This window comes from Plectrocnemia conspersa, unplaced genomic scaffold, assembly GCF_051122295.1.
Source record: "Plectrocnemia conspersa isolate PC_06_02 unplaced genomic scaffold, ASM5112229v1 ptg000009l, whole genome shotgun sequence".
NCBI classification, from domain to species: domain Eukaryota; kingdom Metazoa; phylum Arthropoda; class Insecta; order Trichoptera; family Polycentropodidae; genus Plectrocnemia; species Plectrocnemia conspersa.
The window spans coordinates 2926031-2948057 of NW_028277173.1; the positions used below are offsets into that span (position 1 = coordinate 2926031).

Below are 22027 nucleotides of genomic sequence, written 5' to 3' on the forward strand. Positions count from 1 at the left end.
TATGAAGGTATATTATGTGTTTTTTTTGTTATTGAATTATAAAAGTAATAATAAAATAAATTATGAACGATAGAAAAGCTTTTTAGACATGAAACACATAAGCACAAAATTGATTAACTATTGCGAAACCAGACCCTTAGAAAACAATGATTCCGGGCCTTATGACAAAAATGACATTTTATATATATTTTAACGTCGTAAATAATAATAGGTACGAGTTAACCCTTTATATGCTACAAATAAATATAAAAATTAGCCACCGTTGCGACATATTTTCTGAAATCATATTTTATGCGAAATACATTAAAAAATATTTACTCATAATATTTACCTGATAATAAGTCGTGTCTTTGCTGCTCAGTGTTGCCATATAGTGAATTTTCAATTCAGGGCAAAAGCAATAAAATCATGCCATCGTGTTGAAAGCCCAATTATCATGCGTTTATAATAAAACAATATTACGAATGAGAATCGAAAAAAGCACACTAAACCAAATTTCGCTCAATAGTAGAGCGCAAAAAACAATTATCACTTCTCAGAAGGCAAAAATCCACGTCAAAAGCAATAAAATCGTGTCGGCGCCGTCGCAGTGGGAACGCTCGTTACCGAGCGTTCCCACTGCGACGGCGCCGACACGATTTTATTACTTTTGACGTGAATTTTTGCCTTCTGAGAAGTGATAATTGTTTTTGCGCTCTCCTATTGACCAAAATTCGGTTTAAAAATACTTTGATTCGCCTTTTTATGTTAGAAGTCCATATTAAAATCGGTAAGGATAGATCGTATTTTAAAACACAGTGTAATTTTGAAATGCATACAAACTGTCTCTCTTGGTTTGCCTCGAATCCGTCTCGTCTTGAAATGTTTTCTCGTTTGCCGATGTGATAAAGTGTTATATATTTAAAACGCATGATTTGTGATATCTCTGTTAAATCACAGATGCGGATGTTGGTGTGCCAATTGCATCACTTAATGATTCACCCAGTGCTCAATAGGACGGATGTTCTAGCAGGTAGTCTCGTGAATTTCTTCAAATATTACGCTATTGTTTATCAGACCTTTAGTCTGATGAGTTATTTTTTTTTATAATATTTGAAACGGTCGTATAAATGATATCGGAGCTAGCGGTGCAGCTGTTTGGACCACATCTATATACTATTTGTTTTTCTATGACTTTTTTTAGCAGAACTATGATTTTCTGATTTTTATAGTGATTATTAATAAAAAAATTATGGAAAATTAAGCTAGCTGTCAAACTCGACTTAAATTTATATAATAACCACGAATTAATTAGCTTTTTATAGTCACTAAAAATATATTTAATATTTTTTAAATATATAAATTATAGCAGCTCTATGCATTTGCAAGTGTAAATGCATAGACAAAATAACATATAGGATGTGCCTTACCTCTCAAATTACGTGACTTACTACCTACACTATTCCATCTACTTTGAAAATAACTTCGACCTGAGATTTATTATATATTAATTAATATTTTAACAGTATTAAAAAAAAAACATTTTATTTTTTACAATATTTTTGTAAATTTGATTTTAAGCTTAAAAGCGAATCGAGCGTTTATATTAAAACTTTTTATAACAATATAATCACATCTTAATAAAATTTTGCTCAATATCCCTTTAGTAAAGTCAAAAATTGACGTCAAAAGCAATAAAATCGTGTCGTAGCGGTCGCAGTGGGAACACTCGTTGCTATAAAAGTCATAATATGAACGCTTGATAACCTTGAGTTAGCTGCAACTGTACTATTTTATTGCTTTTGACGTTGATTTTAAACAGAAAAAATCAATGGTGCTAATCTATTTTAGGTGTGCAGCAAAATTGTTTTTTTTTAATATTTTTTCAAAATATTTATTAATTTTTGCATAATGGTCATCATGATGCATTAGGCAAACCTGCCAATTTATCATGATCATATTTGTAAGAAAGCATATACTAGCTTGCTTTCGTGCAACTGAAATGTGTAAAAGATTTCTCTTTTCGTTGTTCAAGCAGTTGTTATGGTGACCTATTGCGCAAATAGTTGAAAAGTAGTAGTATTTTTAAATTAAAAGTATAGGAGAAGAGCAAAAACTTTTTACTACTTCCAAAGAATAAATTTAAAATATTTTTTCCGTACAAATTTGTATGATATAGAGATGTAATGGATTGTTTGTGCTCTGGGTTTGCGTCATAAAATCACTTTTATGACGTAAAAAACCCTCAGTTATCTAGCGGTACGCGACAATTGGGCGACGGACAAGTGGGCGATTGATATAAATGAAAAACAATTTTATTTTAAAATTATTAACTCATATTATAATTATATGCAATATCACGTATTTGATATTTTCTCTATTGTACCTCAAAATTTTTATAAAAATTCTTTGGTCTATTCTTTTCATAAAGATATTCATTGCAAACATATTTTTCCTTGTCTTTTTGACTTAATATGCCTGATTTATCCATTTATGAAGAATATAAACTATGGTAACTCAAATTAGTCGTTCTCAACAATGATCTATAAAAATTAATTATTAATAAATAACACATAAAATATAACCCACATGTGAATAAAAAGATACATACTTATTTTCTTGCTGTACTGAATTTTTTACCAAAAACACAATGACACTGTGACAAAATGTTTTAAAACCACGACAAAAACACTTTTCAAAGACGCAACGAAACTTTTTGCGAACGTTTTCAGTCAAAATTAAAAAGTATACTGAGCGTTAGTTATGGGTTATTATATTTATATATAACTACCCTATCTAGTTTTAAATAGACAACTGTAAAATATGCGATTTTTGTGAATTCCCAAAGTTTATTCTCACACTAATTTCCAAGGCTCAAAAATTCGCGTTAAGAGCAAAATCCACGATAAACATTTATCAGCGCTATTTATGGGTTATTATATTTATATATAACTACCCTATCCAGTTTAAAATAGATAACGGTAAAATATGCGATTTTTGGAAATTCCAAAAGATTGTTCTCACAGTAATTTATAAGTCTCAAAATATAAAAAAAATCGTGTAAAGCGAAAAATCTACGATAAACACTTATCAGCGCTAGTTCTGTGTTATTATATTTATATATAACTATTCTATTTAATTTAAAATAAATAACTGTAAAATATGCGATTTTTGGAATTTTCAAAATTTGTTCTCACAGTAGTTTCCAAGGCTCAAAACATAAAAAAAAATTGCGTAAATTGCGTAATTGCATAAACATTTATCAGGTAGGTATTTGTAATAAAATTACCGACTTAAGCCGAAGTATTTTATGATCTCTTAAATTCTTGAATAAAAAAATCAAACTGTTTAAGTGATATTTTATGATTAAATATTCACAAATGATAAGTAAATATATACATATATTTTATATAAGTATATAGACCGAATAATGTTTTCATCTTTTAATTATTTTCTAAAAAATATTACTTATATTTTCGTATGTACGTATATGTATATATATATATATATATATATATATATATATATATATATATATATATATATATATATATATATATATATATATATATATATATATATATATATATATATATATTTTAATATGTATTAAATTATGTTAATTATTTAATTAATTATAAGATCATGATTTGCATCAAATTTATTTGTAATGCATTATTATTGTATCGCCCAAAAGACCATCGCCCATTTGACCGTCGCCCAATTGACCGTGTCCCGTTATCTAACATTCATATTAAGACACTTTTTCTAACAATATTATGAGTTACAATAACTAAGAATCAAATAAAGCACATATTAACTGAATTTTTATATAAATATTTTTTATTTAATTGAAGCCAGATATATATCTTCATTATAATTGTTAATTTTACGCAACTTTGTGTTAATAATTATACGATAGTTCTTTCAAGTTTGTTAGTAGTAAATAATAAGTTACAAAATTGAAACTGTATATAATTACTCATGCATTCTAAAAGCAAAAAAAATTGCTATGTTTTATAATACGTATACCTGGGCCTTTTTTTTAAACAAAAAAGGTGCTAGAACTCACTTCTTGTCAAGCATTTCACTAAAAAAATTTCAAAGCAGCTTTTCCTATGCCACGAAGCGCATAAAAAAATGTATATGAGAGACGTATTTATTACAAAATTTATTGTTATGAGATTCTTGTTCAAAGTGTATTTAAATCGAATTTTGACCAATAGGTGAGCGCATAAAAACAATTATCACTTCTCAGAAGGCAAAAATTCACGTCAAAAGTAATAAAATCGTGTCGGCGCCGTCGCAGTGGGAACGCTCGGTAACGAGCGTTCCCACTGCGACGGCGCCGACACGATTTTATTGCTTTTGACGTGGATTTTTGACTTCTGAGAAGTGATAATTGTTTTTATGCGCTCACCTATTGGTCAAAATACGGTTTAGATGTGCTCCATTTGATTCTCATAATATTATTATAAAAAGTCAAGTGTTTTTTTGCATCATAAAATCACTCCATTTAAGTGATTTTATGACGCAAACTCAAAGCACGATTCATTACGTATTTGTATCATATAAATAATTCAAAAAATATTTTTAATTGATTCTTTGGAAAGAGTACTCCCATAATTTTAATTTAGAAATAGTATAGACCCTGAACTTGCTACCAGCAAAGCACACAAAAATCGACATTTTTGTTTATTTAAATTAAATTAAGACCATCGTAAAATAACAGGTTAATCCAATGCGTCACGATAGTCAAAAACAATAACTGTATTATTTCAATACACAAAAAGTGTATAATTAAAATAATACATATAAAAAAGCAAACAAAATATCAAAATGAACCGGACTAGCTTCTCGTAGCTGACATTAAACAGATATTAAGGAGCAAAATGGCCATAGCCATAGGCGAGTCGGCAAGTGCGGACGTTCTAGCCCCAACGGACATTTTACATTTTTTATCCTTATTCTCATTGATAGATTATTAATTGCTAATGCTTGTCTAAAATGCATACTAATTAAGATATTTTCATCTTTATAGATACACCAGCGAGTGTAGGAACAACACTGGCAACGAGTCCAAAGTCATGCGGTGGTACAACACGATCGGTTGGAGTGTCACTTTATTATTGATCTTGATCACATACACCATCGAGTATGCTCCTGGAGTGCCATTGTTTATGCACAAACCCAATTTCGACAACAGATGCTGGTTCAAAAGTAAGTACATACCCTTCGACTAGATTTAGATGTAGTAAACTAATATAATGGCGTTGTATGATCGGGTAAATGAAAGCAATTACCGACCCTCAAAATGTCGCATAGAGGAGAGATCATGTCCGACTAATGAGCAATTAAAATTATTACTACCTGACCCGTACTACATAATGATAATTTGTGTGTGAATAGAGTTTTATTATTATTTAAATAATATATACATATATATCATTTAATATCAATTAGGACTTCTTTATAACATTGCAGTGAATTTAAATGTAATTTTGCAAAAATAAAATCGATGATATCAAAAGAAAGCTAATGTTTAATTTTACATATATATTTTCTTTGCTGCAAACGCGCCAATTTCGCTACAATTTAACCCCATTGTGCCACATCCGTGAAAGTGTTTGTACAGACGAAAGGTAAACAGAACACGACAGTAAAGTTTGTGTTGTCTGAAAATATGTCGCCGTTTTATAAGGTGTTAAATTTTGGCTTAAACCCCTTTTTCATTCTTCGCGTTCTAACGAGCGATGCAATTGTTTTACATGGACTGAAAAGGACTTTTAAGGACTAAGGCCAGGACGCGCTAGGTGCCGCCGGCGGCGACAAGATTAATGCGAACCCATTTGCATTTATATGGCCATTTTAATGCTTTACTACAAAACAAACGAGCCGTTCGAACCAAATGGAAACGAATGTTTGTGTCTTATTTCTTACTTTCTTGGGTTACTCTTTTGGCACTGTCCTTTTTTAAGTGAGAAGAACTTAATAAAGATGTCTCGTTTGGAACGTATGGCTTAACTGCTTCATTTGTGTTATATATACTCGCTAAAAATATGACAGAAAGGAACATTATTACGTATGATTACTCATATCATGATATGTTCGATAGTCATAGTCTTAAAACTTATTTTAAAGATAATTTATGATGGGTCACATTTAGAGTTTAATTCTAATTACGATGAGACTCATCGTTCATGGTCATCTTTGTTATCAATCAAAACCTTTAGTTTGGTTGATATGGAATATGGATTTAGCAGACTAAAGTCCATTTTTACCTCGGGACCAGATTTTGTTCCAGACTACATTCTGAAAGGATGCAAGTCTGGTATTTTACAGCCTCTAAAATTTATATTTAATTTAATTTTGAGATCCTCTTGTTTTCCAGAATTGTGGAAATGTTCAAAAGTCACTCCGATTCATAAAAAGGGTCCCAAATCTCAGATTGACAATTACAGGCCAATAGCTTTGATCTCATCACCTGCAACATTATTTGAAATTGTTTTGCATAAATACATTTTTAATCATTGCAGGTGTATGCTTCTCGACCAACAACACGGTTTCCGTAAATCTCGATCCACTGTCACTAATCTAATGGTTCTGTCTAACTATGTTTCAAAATCATTGGACTCTGGTGTACAAGTGGACGTCGTATACACAGATTTTGAAAAAGCATTTGATAAAGTTAACCATGCTTTACTTGTAAAAAAGTTATCTAATTTCGGGTTTTCTGAAGATCTAATAAATCTATTCTCAAATTACTTGACCAATAGATATCAATTCGTCAAGTATAATAACTCCTTTTCAGAACGATATAAGACCCCTACTGGAGTACCTCAAGGATCCAATTTGTGTCCATTGTTGTTTTTATTGTTCATTAATGACATAAAAACAGCAATAAAGCAATCAGATTTTTTATTATATGCAGATGACTTGAAAATTTACAAGAAAACGCATTATATTTCTGATTCCCTCGACCTACAGGAGGATCTCAACTCTATATGGAAATGGGCTTGCTATAACCAATTGCCTTTCAGTGTAAAGAAATGCCACACAATTTCATTTTCAAGGTCATTAACGCCGGCAAAATATTCATACCATCTAGGCGGATATTTTCTGGAAAGGTTTTCTTCAACTAAGGATTTAGGAGTGACTTTCGAAGAACGTTGGAAATTTAGCCAGCACATTGCAGAGACTCATAGCAAATCCTTAAAAATGCTCGGTTTTATCTTGAGAAATGCGCGTTACTTCAGGAATACTTTAGTATTGCGCACTCTTTATGATACTCTAGTCCGCAGCATACTAGAAACTAGCTCCATCATTTGGATCCCAGGCGTAATGAATCAATGTAATGAATTGAAGCTGTAAAATGTACAACGTAAATTTCTTCGATATTTATACTTGAAGGAATACGGGTATTATCCGTTCTTGTTTCCCAGTGCTTTTATTTTGGGAGCCCTGGGATACGTTTCTTTGTCGACTCGCAGAAGTGTTTATGTAATTAAACACTTCTGGAAATTGCTCAAGGGCATCGTAGACAATCCTTCAGTGCTCGAGCAGCTTCAAATGTGGGCTCCTGAAGGTGGTTATAGTTCTCGGCCGCGTCCACTATTCTTGCCTGTTAAGTCTAGAACTGGAGCACTTGCCAACTCTTCTCTGGCCAAGGCTATTTATCTGCTCAATTCTGTCCATAGTAATATTGACATTTTCTCTTGCACATATGGAGTTTTGGTTCAGTTCGTATGGGACAATGCACACCTGTTGAGGTGATTTGTGTCTGTTGTTTTGTCTTGTTTATATTTGTATGTATTATGATGTATTAGTACTTTTGACTATCGTGACGCATTGGGTTTGCCTGTCAGGTCACGGTGGTTTTAATTTTAATAAATAAATAAATAAATAAAGTACATGTTACTTAAGGCTACAAATCGATGAAGCTCGCAAATGTTATTATGGGTTGTAAAGGTTTAAAAAAGAGTCTGAAGTCTTCGATTAATCTTTATTTAAACGTATATTACAGTAACATAATTAATTTTATTAACATATAATATGTACAATAGACTCCCCAATAGCACGGTAAATTGTGTACGTGCTATTCGGGTGCCTGTTACATCTCATCACATGCGCCTGATATCGCAAAAAATATTTTCTAGTCCCCCAACTACACGCACCCAAATAGCACGGTCGCAATTTACTGTGTAATTTGTACTGTATATTAAATTTTACAATTTTAACGATTCAAAAATTAGGTGCATTAGCTAAATAAATTAATAAAATATTTATATACTATACAGTGGTGCAGTGACTTACGAGTTTAATTCGCTCGTAACTCAGATTACTCGTATATCAAATCAATTTTCACCATTGATATTAATTAATTAAAATTACATAATAGTAAATACATACAACTTACGCAATATTTTTGCTAAATTATTACAAAAAAATACGTAAAATAAATTAACGAATTTTATTAATAAAATAGTTTTAAGACATACTTATACAAAAAAGTAGTAAAAAAAATTGAGTCAATAAAACGTTGATAATTACTGTTTATAATTTACTTTCAATGCAATATAAAATAATATTAAATATATTTAACAGAAATATTTATATAAAAATACTTAAAATTAATTCACTAGCTACTAACAAATTAATGTGTATAAATTAACTCACTACTCAAAGGGTTAAGAGCTTTAGATTGTAATGTGTGTATTAAATAATAATAAATCACATATTTTTTTTATATTAATTTGCAAAGGTCACTTGCTCGTTTATTTATTGATAACTCACCATTGTTATATGAGGCATTATACTCCGTGCCATTTGGTCCATCAGGGCACTGATAAGATCGATCTTAATGTGATTCGCAGCAAGATAACAAATATTTTATATCATGTTAATAAGTTTATTAATAAACCTGGAAGCTAACGTTACAGAGAGTTTAATTAAAAGACTTCAAACCCTTCTCGAAACCTTCCGCGATAAACTTTGGACCTGAAAGAGTCGCCGCGTTTTATCAAAGATTTCAGACCTTTTCTCGAAACTTTTTCAACCACAATATTCATAAAAAACACGAAAAATAACAACATAAAATTTCTAGCATTGTTAACTTGCATCAAAAACAGTATTTTCGCAAAAATTTCCTAAAGATTTTAGATTTTGGCAATTTTGCCACCTTATTCTATTTATAACTGGATTAGTTAAATTAGGAATTCGATCCATATTGGCACATCTAAAAGTAACTCTTAAATATATTCATAATATGCGCGACTTCATATTAAACTGTCATCTATTTATTTTTGTCAAATGAAATGCCAATTTACTACCCTTATGAATAATTAAAAATATTCTTGAAATATAATTATATTTCTGCACGTATCATTGCTCTAAGAAATACAACATTACGAAAGATATTAAGTTGTCTCGGCTCATTAAGAAATTAATAGCGCTTCGAAACATTATCACTAAGCAAGGAACATTAAAAAGTGCTGTTAAAACAGCTGTTACCATCTGGATTTACCGAGTGCTGTTTGTGGCTTTTCGCCTAATCATTTTTTGAAAAAGCCTCTTTTATTCGCTGTCGGTCACTCGCGCGAAATACGGCTCATTAAATCTGTCAACCCTTTTTGTTTCGAAATAATCGAAAAAGTGGGACGCCCGGGGGAGCTTTTCGGCCAAACGACTACATTTAGCTAATTGAAACGGAGGCGTCGGCCATTTTGATTCGCCTAACGGCCATTTTGTTTTGAATAATTAACCCCCGAGTTAAATGTTTACGCGATAAAAAAACTCGGTCACTTTGCCTAATTGGTATTGTCGTGCCTAAAATGTTTATTTAAAATTTAATATATAAGATATTCTACTTTATTTTTATTTATTATAGTATTTTCGATATGGTTTCTAAATTGTAATATTTGTTTAATTATTTTTGCAACCAAAAGCTTCACGAACAGGTAAGCAGGCGTTATTTATTAATAATAACATAAATGAAATACTGCACATTAGCATTCAGCAAAATCATTTCATATTTTGTTCTACAAACATGGCTTAAATAATGGGGTAGTTTAGTTTTAAGTATTATTTACTACAATAACACACAGATAGATTCAATGTTGCATAATCTAATCAATCCTACATTTATTGAAATAGTATTGCAATCGTATTCCTCTGTCGGCACCATGCGTTGAGCGCGAGACTAAAATTTGTTGACGTACTGAACAAGTATATTCGTCACGCCGACGTATTTTATGATTATAAATTATGACATATTCATAACCCTTGCGATTTACATTTTAAATAGATCTAAATAATGGATAGTCAAAGTAGTGGATTGCCATAACATAGGGATGTAAAGAGATCATAACAAAACAGAGTATTTTACGCGTAGAGAGAACTTTCAATTGCTCTCAAAAGCGATTCTAATGTCTTTAATGGAAGTTTCTCCAGCTAAAGTGTTTCTACTGAGATCTCTTTTTTATTTTTATAGAAGCTTATTTATGCAATTAAAATATTATTTCTGTGATTTTGATGCAAAAATAAGAGCTTTTTATCTGTCCTTTAATATCCAAACATTGTCCTGAACAAACGATAATCAGAATGAGCAAGGTCTGGAAAGTATGGTGGATACATAATGTTAAAATTAAATTATTTTAGCTTGTGTTACATCATCGCTAAATAAAGTCGCGAATTGGCATAGTGAAAAACTAACCTCTTTCTGTTTACCAATAATTTTTTTAATTCATGATTCTATAAACTAAATTTGTTTTATATTTTTATTGTTTGATTAAATTTAATTTATAGAATTTTTGTCAAAATCTGAACTTTTATTCTACACAATATTTAAATAAACAATATTGTTCTTCTTTCATCCCGATAAAATAATATATTGGTAATTGAATAACGGAAAAGGATTTGATAAATATCTGATTACGTGAATGTAGTAATAAAATAATAATAACGATGTAAGCAACACATGTGTGTATAATCAGTGTACGAAAAAGCTACATATTACGCGATAACGTTTATAGATAAAAGCAGATCATGTAAAATTACAGGTAGTTTAAATTGATTAAGAGAGTTCTACTTTTTAAACATGATTACAAATTGTAATTTTTTAATATTTTTTTTTGTTAAAGAAAATTGTAATCCTTCATCAAATATATTTACATTTTATGTAAATTATCCATTCATTGTAATGCTTGCACTACACTCTCTGGAAGTTGTCCGAACCGAAGTTCAACTGAAGTCGGCCGAGGTCACCGACTTCCGAGTAGCGGTCACACTGCCACAAATTTCAAATGCCGTCCGAACGGCGGCATATTTGCGCGCGATCGAAAAATGTGCCGAATAATCGCAATTTTTAAATTGTCGTATTATTAAAATTTTGCTACTGATAATTATAAAAAATTGTGTGTGCAGTCACCAATACAATATCAGTGAAAACTTTTCGGTCGTAAATATTCAATTTACGCAAAATCTTTGTCGGCTTTTGCAAAATGCCATAAGGTATAAAAATGATACTTCAGAATACGAACACCACATCTGTGACTATCCTATAATTTGTCGCCATCGATTCTAAATAAGAATTCGTTATGGTGTGACATTTATATATACCAATCTAGGAAAATACATACAAATCATAAATACAAAATACAAGGATATTCGAAACGATTTTTTTAACAAAATCAAATACCACAAATTATTTTTATATTAAAAAAAATATAATAACGATATCTGTTAAGAATATACTATCAAAAATATAATTAATCAGTTTTGGTGCCCTAAAATATTAAAAGATGTCAGTAAGAGTCTGTTGAAGTCCCCGATAAGCATGTGGTATTATAACTTGACGACGTGACCACGATGCAGCGCTCGTCATGCGTGTTGACCATAGGACGCCTACGCGCATAGTGAAATTGAACCGAGTTACTCGTTCTATCTCAGTTTGCAAAAAACCATATCATTATACCTCTCACTGTTGTCACTTAACACGCGAGAGAGCGAAAGGTGAAGTATCTCACCGCTCGCGCTCATAAGAGCAGCTCCGACTTCGGTCCGTTTGCCGACAATGTTCGGAAGCACTCGAAGCTGTTCAAATCGACTGGATTACCCCCACTTTACCTCCCATTTTCGGTAACCTAGGACAACTTCCGAGAGATTTTAGAGCGGGCAGAACCGAACTCGACCGAAGTAACCCACTATATTCTCCGTCCTTGGCCAGCCTTTGCCAACTTCCAGAGAGTGTAGTACAGGCATAAGGATTTGGATATTATATTTCTAATTTGTATTTATAAATATTTTTAAATAGTAAAATATAATCTTATCTGCGCTTTCAAGTAAAAACTATTTCAAAACAATACTCTTATTATCTATTAAAATTAAAAATTGTGAAGATAATGTTAATTTTCTAGTATCTTTATAAAGTTTTTAGTTTCCTTGAAAACATGATTTTTTACTATAACATACACGCATGTGTTGCTTTGTTACTCATCGTTATTATGTATTTATATTAAGTAATTATCCCCCTTTGTTTATTTAACAATATTTTGACTCAAAATATGAACAGTATTATTTCTTGCGTATTACAAGACTTCGTTTGAAACCTTAGAAATATTTAAGAGACCCTAGAGCTTTACACAACACAAGCTGGGTAACGCTAAAGTGTTTAAACAGTTTAAAAATAATAATATGATTTACCTGAATATTTTATATATGTATATATTAATTCGTATTAATAATATGTAAAAAATATTAAAGATGCTCTAATATTTAAGCCAAAGCAATATATATTTAAAACTGCATTTAACAATTAAATGCTATTAGTTATACCTATAGTTTTAGTTGGCACGTTACACAAAATAGATACTTTCACTGCTCTACTTCCGATGTTTTCGGTAATTGCGATTCACACTACATCTATATGCAATTGCACTATATATATATATATATATATATATATATATATATATATATATATATATATATATATATATATATATATATATATATATATATATATATATATATATATATATATATATATATATATATATATATATATATATATATATATATATACATATATATATGTATTTTTTAAATTATCAAAGCTCACTTAAATATGATTTTTTGCAGGTCTACATGTGCTTTCAAAATTAAAATAATAATATTCTAGTTAAACTTTAAATTGTGTCCATCTTCATTTAAATCATCCATCATTATCAGAGAATCACATCGTCCAGTTAACTGACATTTTGATCGTCTCCGATTACCCGGCCCAGTCCGATGCATTAATCCAACCGTAAGGTTTAATTGAGGCCAAATCTTGGAGCCACAACACGCGCGTAAACGTTTAACTATTGTTTAATCGCGACGTAGACGTACACGTACATGCACAATGTACGTGCTTCGGTCCGTGTACGTCGTTAACGTTTAACAACGCAATAACGTTAAAAGCGGATTTAATCTGGTGGCGCGCAGCATCGACGCACTGAGAATATTTTCCTTTTTTTTTACACCTCTCTTATACATTTGCTCTGGTATTAAAAAGTTCTTGGACTAATATAGGGATAGTATATATGTATATATTGTAATATACCTGACACTGTTTTTTTAATTACGCATATTTTTTTTTCTCTATCTGTAACTAAATGTCAGTTTTGATGAATCGCAGATAAGGATAATTGCGGGTCAATTGCATCGCTTTTTTTTTGATTAAAAAACGTAGCGAAGTTAAGCTTGATTAACTGGAAACTATATTTTTGATCACCTTAAAATTATTTAGAAAAGTGCCTTAAGTTTTATTTTGGATAAAAAAAATGGTTAACGGACTATTGGTCACAATTCTCACACGAAAATCGATCGTTCACAAGGTGAGATTGCTCACACAGAAAATCATTCACACGGTTAAAGTTTTTAAGAAAAAATATTTAATTTCAATATGAACAGGGCACAAAATAAAAAAATCAAGGATTGAAATAAGATATTAATAAATATTCATTCACTACTTTTTAAATAATTTTATCCGGTTTTACGAAAAAAAATTTAGGCTAAATAATAGTGTGGCAATTAGGTATTTTTAATTTAAAAATCGAAAGCATATTTACCATTTTAATTATGAAAACGTTATAAAAGCTGCTGATTTGTTAAAAATAAAATATCAATGAATGGTGATATAAATATAATTATATAATAATTGCATGTTTCGAAAATTAAATAATATGGACCCCAACTTATTATTAATTTTTCGCAATTTTATTATTGTTTCATTGTTCGCATGTTCTTTATATTTTTAAATAATTATTATTTTATTCATAAATTCGTTTATATGTTTATAGACCAGGCGCGTATGGTGAGCGTGCGGAACGCATGTAACGCACGTTCTTATTTCCCACTCACTCTCGTCACTTAGCACGCGAGTAAGCGAAATGGAATGTATCTCACCGTACGCGCCTGATAAATCCTTTTTTTATATTTTAATTTAATATGTTTTTTTTAATTTAAATTAATTTTCTCACTATTATTATTATAATTACATACTGTATGTTTAGTTGTTTATTAATTCGAACTTTGATTTAATTTATTAAAATGTATTTTAATATTTTTTTCTTTACTATTTCTTGAAACGTTTGCTTTGTTGTTTATTTATGCATTTATAAATTTCAGAAAATTAATTATTTACATACGTATTTGAATATTGAGAATATAAAATTATGAGTGTAAGAAATATAGGGATTGCGCTGAAAGACTTGTTGTTAAATATTACAGTAATAATGGGAGCTGTGCTAAAAAAATATATATTTTGACATCTCACAAAATATTATTTAATAATAAAGTTTTATAAATAACCATGGAAATGTAATTAAAAAAAAATATAATCCTCACAATTTTTTTTATATAAATTTTATATAAAGCGCATTCTAAATTTTATTAACTATATAAATGTTATCCATAAATTCAAGTCTAAAATATAATATCGTAATCCTTATAATATTGTCATGAAAGAATTTTTATGTTCAGGTTTTACTAATTCGTTGAATAAAATTTGCTCAAACGATAGGTGATTTACAGCACTGGGTATGCATAATTCTATCGATTTTTTAACTGTCAAATTATTTAACTGATATAGTACCATTGCAAAAAAATATTATATATATTCTGCGCATCGTAATGCATGGAAATAAAAAAACATATAATTATAAAATACAATGCATTCATTTTTAATAAAACATTAAAAAATTAGAGCGTGAATAATTAGTTTGTATCTATACGTAAATAAATAAATAATTTTCCCAAATTTATAAATAAATATAAATCTTGATGAAAAATAATTTATAATGATATATTATAATAAATATTACCTATTTAATTATTAAATACATTTAACGATTTACTGATAAATTATGTTTAACAGGTAAGCAGTACTTATAATTAAAATTATTATAATGCTTTCGATTTATAAATAAAAAATATTTAATTGCCAATTATTATTTAAAACATAATTTCGTAAAATTATTAAAAAAATAGTGTATAAATATTTATTAGTATCTATTTTTTTATTTTAATTATCTAAAAAGGTAAAGTTGTTATATAATATAACTTATGTACAAAAACGTGCGATTAATTAGTCGTGAAAAAGATTCGTTGAGTGTATAAATGAATGAGGCTTTTTTTTAACCTTTTGAGTAGTGAGTTAATTAATACATATGTTTTAATTTGTTAGTATTCAACTAGGTGTGAGTTAATTTTATAAATCGTTCCATAATTATTTATTTATTGTTATTTTATAGTAAATTATAGAAAAAAAATCAAAGATTCCGAACTTTTTATTGCTTTGATTTATTTTACTACTTTTATTGCTTTATTTTAACACTTTTCTATTATTATATATTTTCAGAGGCTCTCAATATTTAAAAAAAAATATATAAAATATTTTTGTTTTGTTCATTTAATCTAACAAAAAGAAATAGTATATAAATATAATATTTTTTATTTATTATTTACATATGTAAATAATAAACATATATCTATCTGGGGTATATCAAAACAGTAAAAAATCGACAGTCGTACATGTATTGCGATACCGTTTAAAGGGTTAATGAGAATGTCATTGAAAACTATTATCAGATAATGGATGTCGAAACATATTTAAAATTACTAATTTGTGCTTACATTTATTGTCATGCTTAATTTATTAATATATTTAGTTCTGGCATATTCAACAAGCTAAAATATTTTCAATATGTCAGAAGACATAAAATACATCAAAATTTTATTTATATTCAGACGTTGTGTCAGCAGATACTCACAATTTGATGATTTATGTGTAGCTGAATCTTGAAGATATAGATTGTATTTTTAATTAGTTGAATTGAAAGTTGAAAAATAAAATAGGTTGATTTTAAAAATGTATTGGAAATAATTAAAAATGATCGAGTATGGAATATAAATGAGTCATAATTATCCGAAATAAATTTAAAAAATATAGTTTAAAAAATAGATTGATAGATACATTTAGTTTGGCTTGTATATTACTAAAATATAGTGAAATCTCAGTGTAGCGAAGCTCACGGGAAAAATGTTTAAGGGTCGGCGAAACACCTCGACTGTCGCTTCTGAACATCAGGCGCACGCCAAGTCAAAGACGAACTGAATTCGGAGAAATATTGTGTCAAGTTGTAACGTCATTCTTAAATTTGGATCGAAATATTTCGTTATATTGAGATCAGTCTTCGTTACAATGAAAACATTTCGTATGAAAGTTTTTCGGGGAAAATTGAAGATTCGTTATACTGGAAATTTCGTTATTTCAGTATTCGTTACAAAGGGATTTTACTGTAATATATTTTTTGAACATTGCGACGCATTGGAGTAACCTGTTAAATTGTAATTTTAAACTTTTTTTATACAATTCTGAAAAAAATAAATATATAATTTGCTTATTTAAATTGAAAAAATATTTGTAGTTCTTCTTACATAATTACGGAACAGATACCATATACGCGTACTTACTGGTCCACGAACTTGTTTACCATATCGTGTACTTTGTGTGCGTTTTTACTCAGAATTTTTCCCTCTCTCTTATAAAATTAAAACCGCGCCCTATTCGCATAGCGCGTGTGTGCAAGCCCCTCGCTTCCACGTCACATTTTCTTTTGATAAAACGGCACTTTAATTATTCGCACGTCATAACTTCATATACTAGCACACACAACCTTGTATGCATATACCCTTTTCTGTGTCAACATCAATCATTACGCATCAGCATTTTTTTTTTCATTCCAAGAAATAATTAAAAAGTTGTTCGTTTGCCTTAGGGGAACGTGACCTGGATATGCATTATACAGTCCTATGTAACTAGATTGATATATACACATAGTTTTGTTCAATTAAAAGTTTAATAATAATGAGAGATTCAATACAACATCGATCCGAACTAAACTTTGTATTATGTCCGCTATTCCTAGTGTCTAGATACTAGATAACTTTTGATTAGATCTGTTTATTATACAAACGCGGCAATATGCCACTTTAGATTAAACGTTATGATAGCACAAACTACAACTGGTCATTATACAGTGCCGTAGTTTCAGATTTATTTTAAGTATGTGCAGTTCTGAAATGCCTGCTCAACGTGCTCAAATCTTTTGTGAATTTTGATATTTATTTTAATTTTCAAAAATACGTCTCTCTAGTGAAAACATATACTTGATTTTTTTGAGATAACATTTCATCAAAGTTCGTTACTTCTATATCGTCAAAATTTATTGCAAACGGTCATATGTTAATGCTGACTTAAAATTGTAATTTTATGTACCTTATCTTTAAAAATGTATTTTTACATAAATTGATTCAAAATAAATCTCCTAGACTATGATTGTTAAAAATTGATCTATTCGTCACCCGAAAGACACATTTAAGCATGTCATCACTTTGCATGAAAGTAAATTAAAAATTGAACTGCAGTTTGAGCTTAGAATATGTATTCCCCGCAAAGCTTTGTGGGAATATAGATTTAATTTTGTGGTGAACCACACAGATAGGTTCTAGTTTGTGAGGTATCTTATTTCTTAAACTCGCGTATAAATAATCAAGCCCTCGTTACGATTAGAACTAAAGTGTCCTTTATAAATAACACACAAGGATTATCTGCTGCATTGAATGAATATTTCTTTGCTGCGAAACGATCACGGGAAACAATATATCACCGGAAGACAAATTCCCAGATTCCTATTAAAATGTATGCATATCAGGCATGAACCCACCTTAACTTATGCAGCGTTATAAAAATATTCATACAAATCTAATTTTATATAATAAAAAAACGCTTAATAAAATTTTCGATTTGATATTATTTTCCTTGAGTAATTTTATAATATAATAATTCTTAAGAGGAAGCACTAGGATTAACTTAAATAGTGTTATGCAGTATTTACGTATTTTTTAAACATATCTAAAAAATATGAGTATTATAGGAATATATTTTATTGGAATAAATTGGCTGGTGGTACTCTGGTCCCTTGGTATAAAAACTTAAGAGGCTTTCAAAAGCGGTAGATGAAGGACTTTTCCTAGACTTATATTTCAAAAGAAAAAGGATTTGCCGCCCGCATTTTAAAAATATTTTTTTCAATGTGACAATTTTTATACACATTCTTCTTATTGATTTTTATTGGTACTTGTAGATAGCACCATAAAGGCTAGCATACAAAGTATTTTTGCAACTACCTGAATGCAAGGAATGCACAAAATATGTATTAATAGAAAGATAAATGCTTTTAAATGTCAGCAACTTAAGGCAAAATTTTACTAGCTTGTTTTTTATATATAAAAAAACGATGACGACAATATTTATTAAATTTTCATGCAATATTAAAATAAAAATGTTCCGACTCTTGAATTTATAATCGTCACAAAATTTGAAAAACAACAGATTCGTTGCTACTGAACTTGATTAGCAATAAAGTATTCTTCGATATAGTTTGAAGCATACTAATTACATAATCCATAATGTAAAAATAAATCCTCTTACATATTTGAATAAAAAAATATGAACCAAACCTAAGCCTGTTCTTACATCTTCCTAATTTTGCAACACGTCCCTTTTTATTGGGCTACGTGTTTTGCCAAACAAGGGATTGCCGACATCACGTCTGCATTTAAGAATCTTTAAGGACGCGCCTGAGACGCTTAAAGTGTAGGGTGGGTTTCGTACTTACACCCTCGCCCTTCCACCTGGCGTCGTCTCGCCAATTTGCTACTTAATACCTTTCTTGTGCATACAATAATGATAATCCTCAATTTCTGCGCGTGGAAACATGAAAGAGAATTCGCCCGGACGGTCGCTAGGGGAAGTTTATTGAAATTGGAAGACTGATAAGTTGAAATTGGCTTAAGAGATGACTGCGCTTTTTGGAATATGTTAAAAATTGTACCTAATACAATATATGTAGCGAAATTGAACGGAGAAAAATGAAACGATCCCTATCTATGTTGTGTAATATAATACGCTTTATATCGCTCTTTATAAATATTTACTTACGCTTCGTGAATATCTTGTTTGATTTTTTATTATAATCCAAACAGCTTCATATTATATAAAGTTCACATATTTAACCTTTAAAAAATATTTTAATGTATTATTTTATAATTGATAATATTGATCATTAGAAAAGCGTTAACATAGCTTATTTAAAGCGAGACCACTGGTGATTTTTTCTTGACAAATTTTAAGTCTTATGCATTTCAACAACGCAGGTAGTCATTTTTATCCCAATTAACCGCTGCAGTATCTACGCCCAAATGTGTTCCTAACAAAAAATAACAACTTCGTAATTGCCGAAATTCTATAAATTGCTCATTTTTTCAGTTAATTTTGTACAACTGTGGACTTTCTCAAATGGTGGTTTTGAATATTTTAAATGATTACAAATAATGTTTTATTTTAAGTCTGATTTACTTAGGCTTACTATAAATTATAACAGTAGGTAAAAATTAAACTTTGTTTTTTAATAAAAAAATTATCATAATTAGTCTTAATATATTCAATTTTATAGTATTTAAAATAAAAAGTATGTGCGTATTGGCATGTATTTATTATACAAACCTAATTTTAATACTCATCATAACTTGACAACTATATTATCATTTAATACTTAGGAAAATGTCATTTACTTTATTTATTTAAAAGTAGAGAAAGCCCATTTAGGTTATCTATCATATTAATTATTGTGCCACAGTATTAGTTATGTTTAATAAATTAGAAAAAAATATGCTAAATATTATTTTTATTTTAATGCAAAAAACTCATTCTAAAAACGCAAAATATTCTCATTCACACTATGATACGTATATAGAACTTACATATGTAGATATATCAAAAGGGACGCGGACAATCGTCATATGCCCATACAAGGGATTAGTCAGACATTTCCCTTACATTACGGTCAAGGTATGCGAGTTTTCCCTCGTCAGAGACCGAATTCTGTCACGTTAGCTCATTGTGTCAAAATTAATCTTTCGCCATTTGCGACAAAACCCTTCGAGAGACCCGAAATCTTGTCATTTGCATCTGCTTTTCGCATTTGCTTTGGTGTACATAACGACCGCCATTACTGTGGAGCCTAAATTTTTACGCATTTGTGTCTCCAAAAGATATTCCGTTCTATTTAACCCCTCTTTTGGGTAACACCTGAGCTAGAAAAAACACAATGAAACGTCTCATTGGTAATCAGATTTATAACCAGCAATAGAGAGACTCGCTTTGATGGATTAGTCGAACTTAGAATGACATAAAAACATGTTCAGCAAAATTGAAATTGATTTATTTAAAAAGTGGTTGAAAGCTATAATTAAATTTATTACAATCAAAAGTTTAGTTACCGCTGACACTGATACAAATCACGATGTTGTATTCAGTTATTTCATTAAACCAGGAAAATTTCGTGTACAAGCTTATTTATGTACATATACATACATAAACGTGAGCTTATACAATATATTATAACCCCGCAAGGAATCTTGATGTAATCTTATTACACATTACACATCTGGCGGTTAGAAGGAAGAAAAAAATGTATAAAAATGGAACACGAGGTCATAAAACAGGGGCCTCTGTGCAATTACAATAAAAAAGTTGTAACTAAGATACCGCCAAGTTTTCTGCACGCGAGCTTTCACGAAAACTTTTATTGACTTATAGAAGGAAAATTCAATAACAACCGACATGATTCGAAGTATACTTTTACGTTAAGCTATTTGAAAATTGTCGTAAAAAAACAACTTATATATATTAATATATAACGTAAGAGTATAATATCGTAGGAATTGTAATTATTTGAAGCCCTGATAAAATTTAGTTCAAGTTGAACGTTCAAGTTAAATTGAATCCATTGAGTTTAAGCATTTGAAGTTCAACGTAATTAAATTAATGAGATAGAATATCAATTTTTATAATATATTATACAATATAAATAAAAATAATGCAAGCATAAAAAAATATATTTACATAATGCGAGGAACATTTGATTCGATTATATCCGATTCAATGATTCTCTTCAAGGGAAATTCCTATTATATAAATATAATATGAAATGCTACGTTTGCGTAATTTAATCAAATCCTCACAATGTATTGATGTGTATATATATGTATATTAAAATATGCGTATGGGATTATAATATATCCTAAAAATATTTGTTTACGTAAAATATCATAATTATAGAATTAACCACAAGGGATTGTAAAATTTCTAATTTCTATAATATAAGACCATATCCTAATCGGATTCATTTTAATTCAGTATAATTTAGGCAAGTGTTTTTGTAATATATTTTTTATTTTAATGTATTATGCTTTCTTAACAATTATATAATAATCATGATCTTAATTCGCATATCCTTTCTCTGAATTATATTATATAATAAAGCAGTGAAAATAATTATTATTCCTTAGACATTTAATTTTAAGTCGTGTTTTTTTTCTCATACAATAAAATAATATTGTAAAACACTGGCGGGCTCGCACGCTGGTGCTGGCCTGCGCCCCA

At 29.4% G+C, this 22027-nt stretch overlaps 1 protein-coding gene across 1 annotated transcript in view; it reads left to right on the plus strand.

The window, feature by feature from the left end:
• Positions 1–22027, plus strand: part of LOC148231557 (G protein-coupled receptor Mth2-like) — a 254151-nt gene that overhangs the window by 154466 nt on the left and 77658 nt on the right. The window contains exon 6 of the mRNA XM_088192896.1: positions 5021–5199. Coding sequence (XP_088049022.1) covers positions 5021–5199 — 179 coding nt within the window. The remainder of the gene's footprint in view (positions 1–5020; positions 5200–22027) is intronic.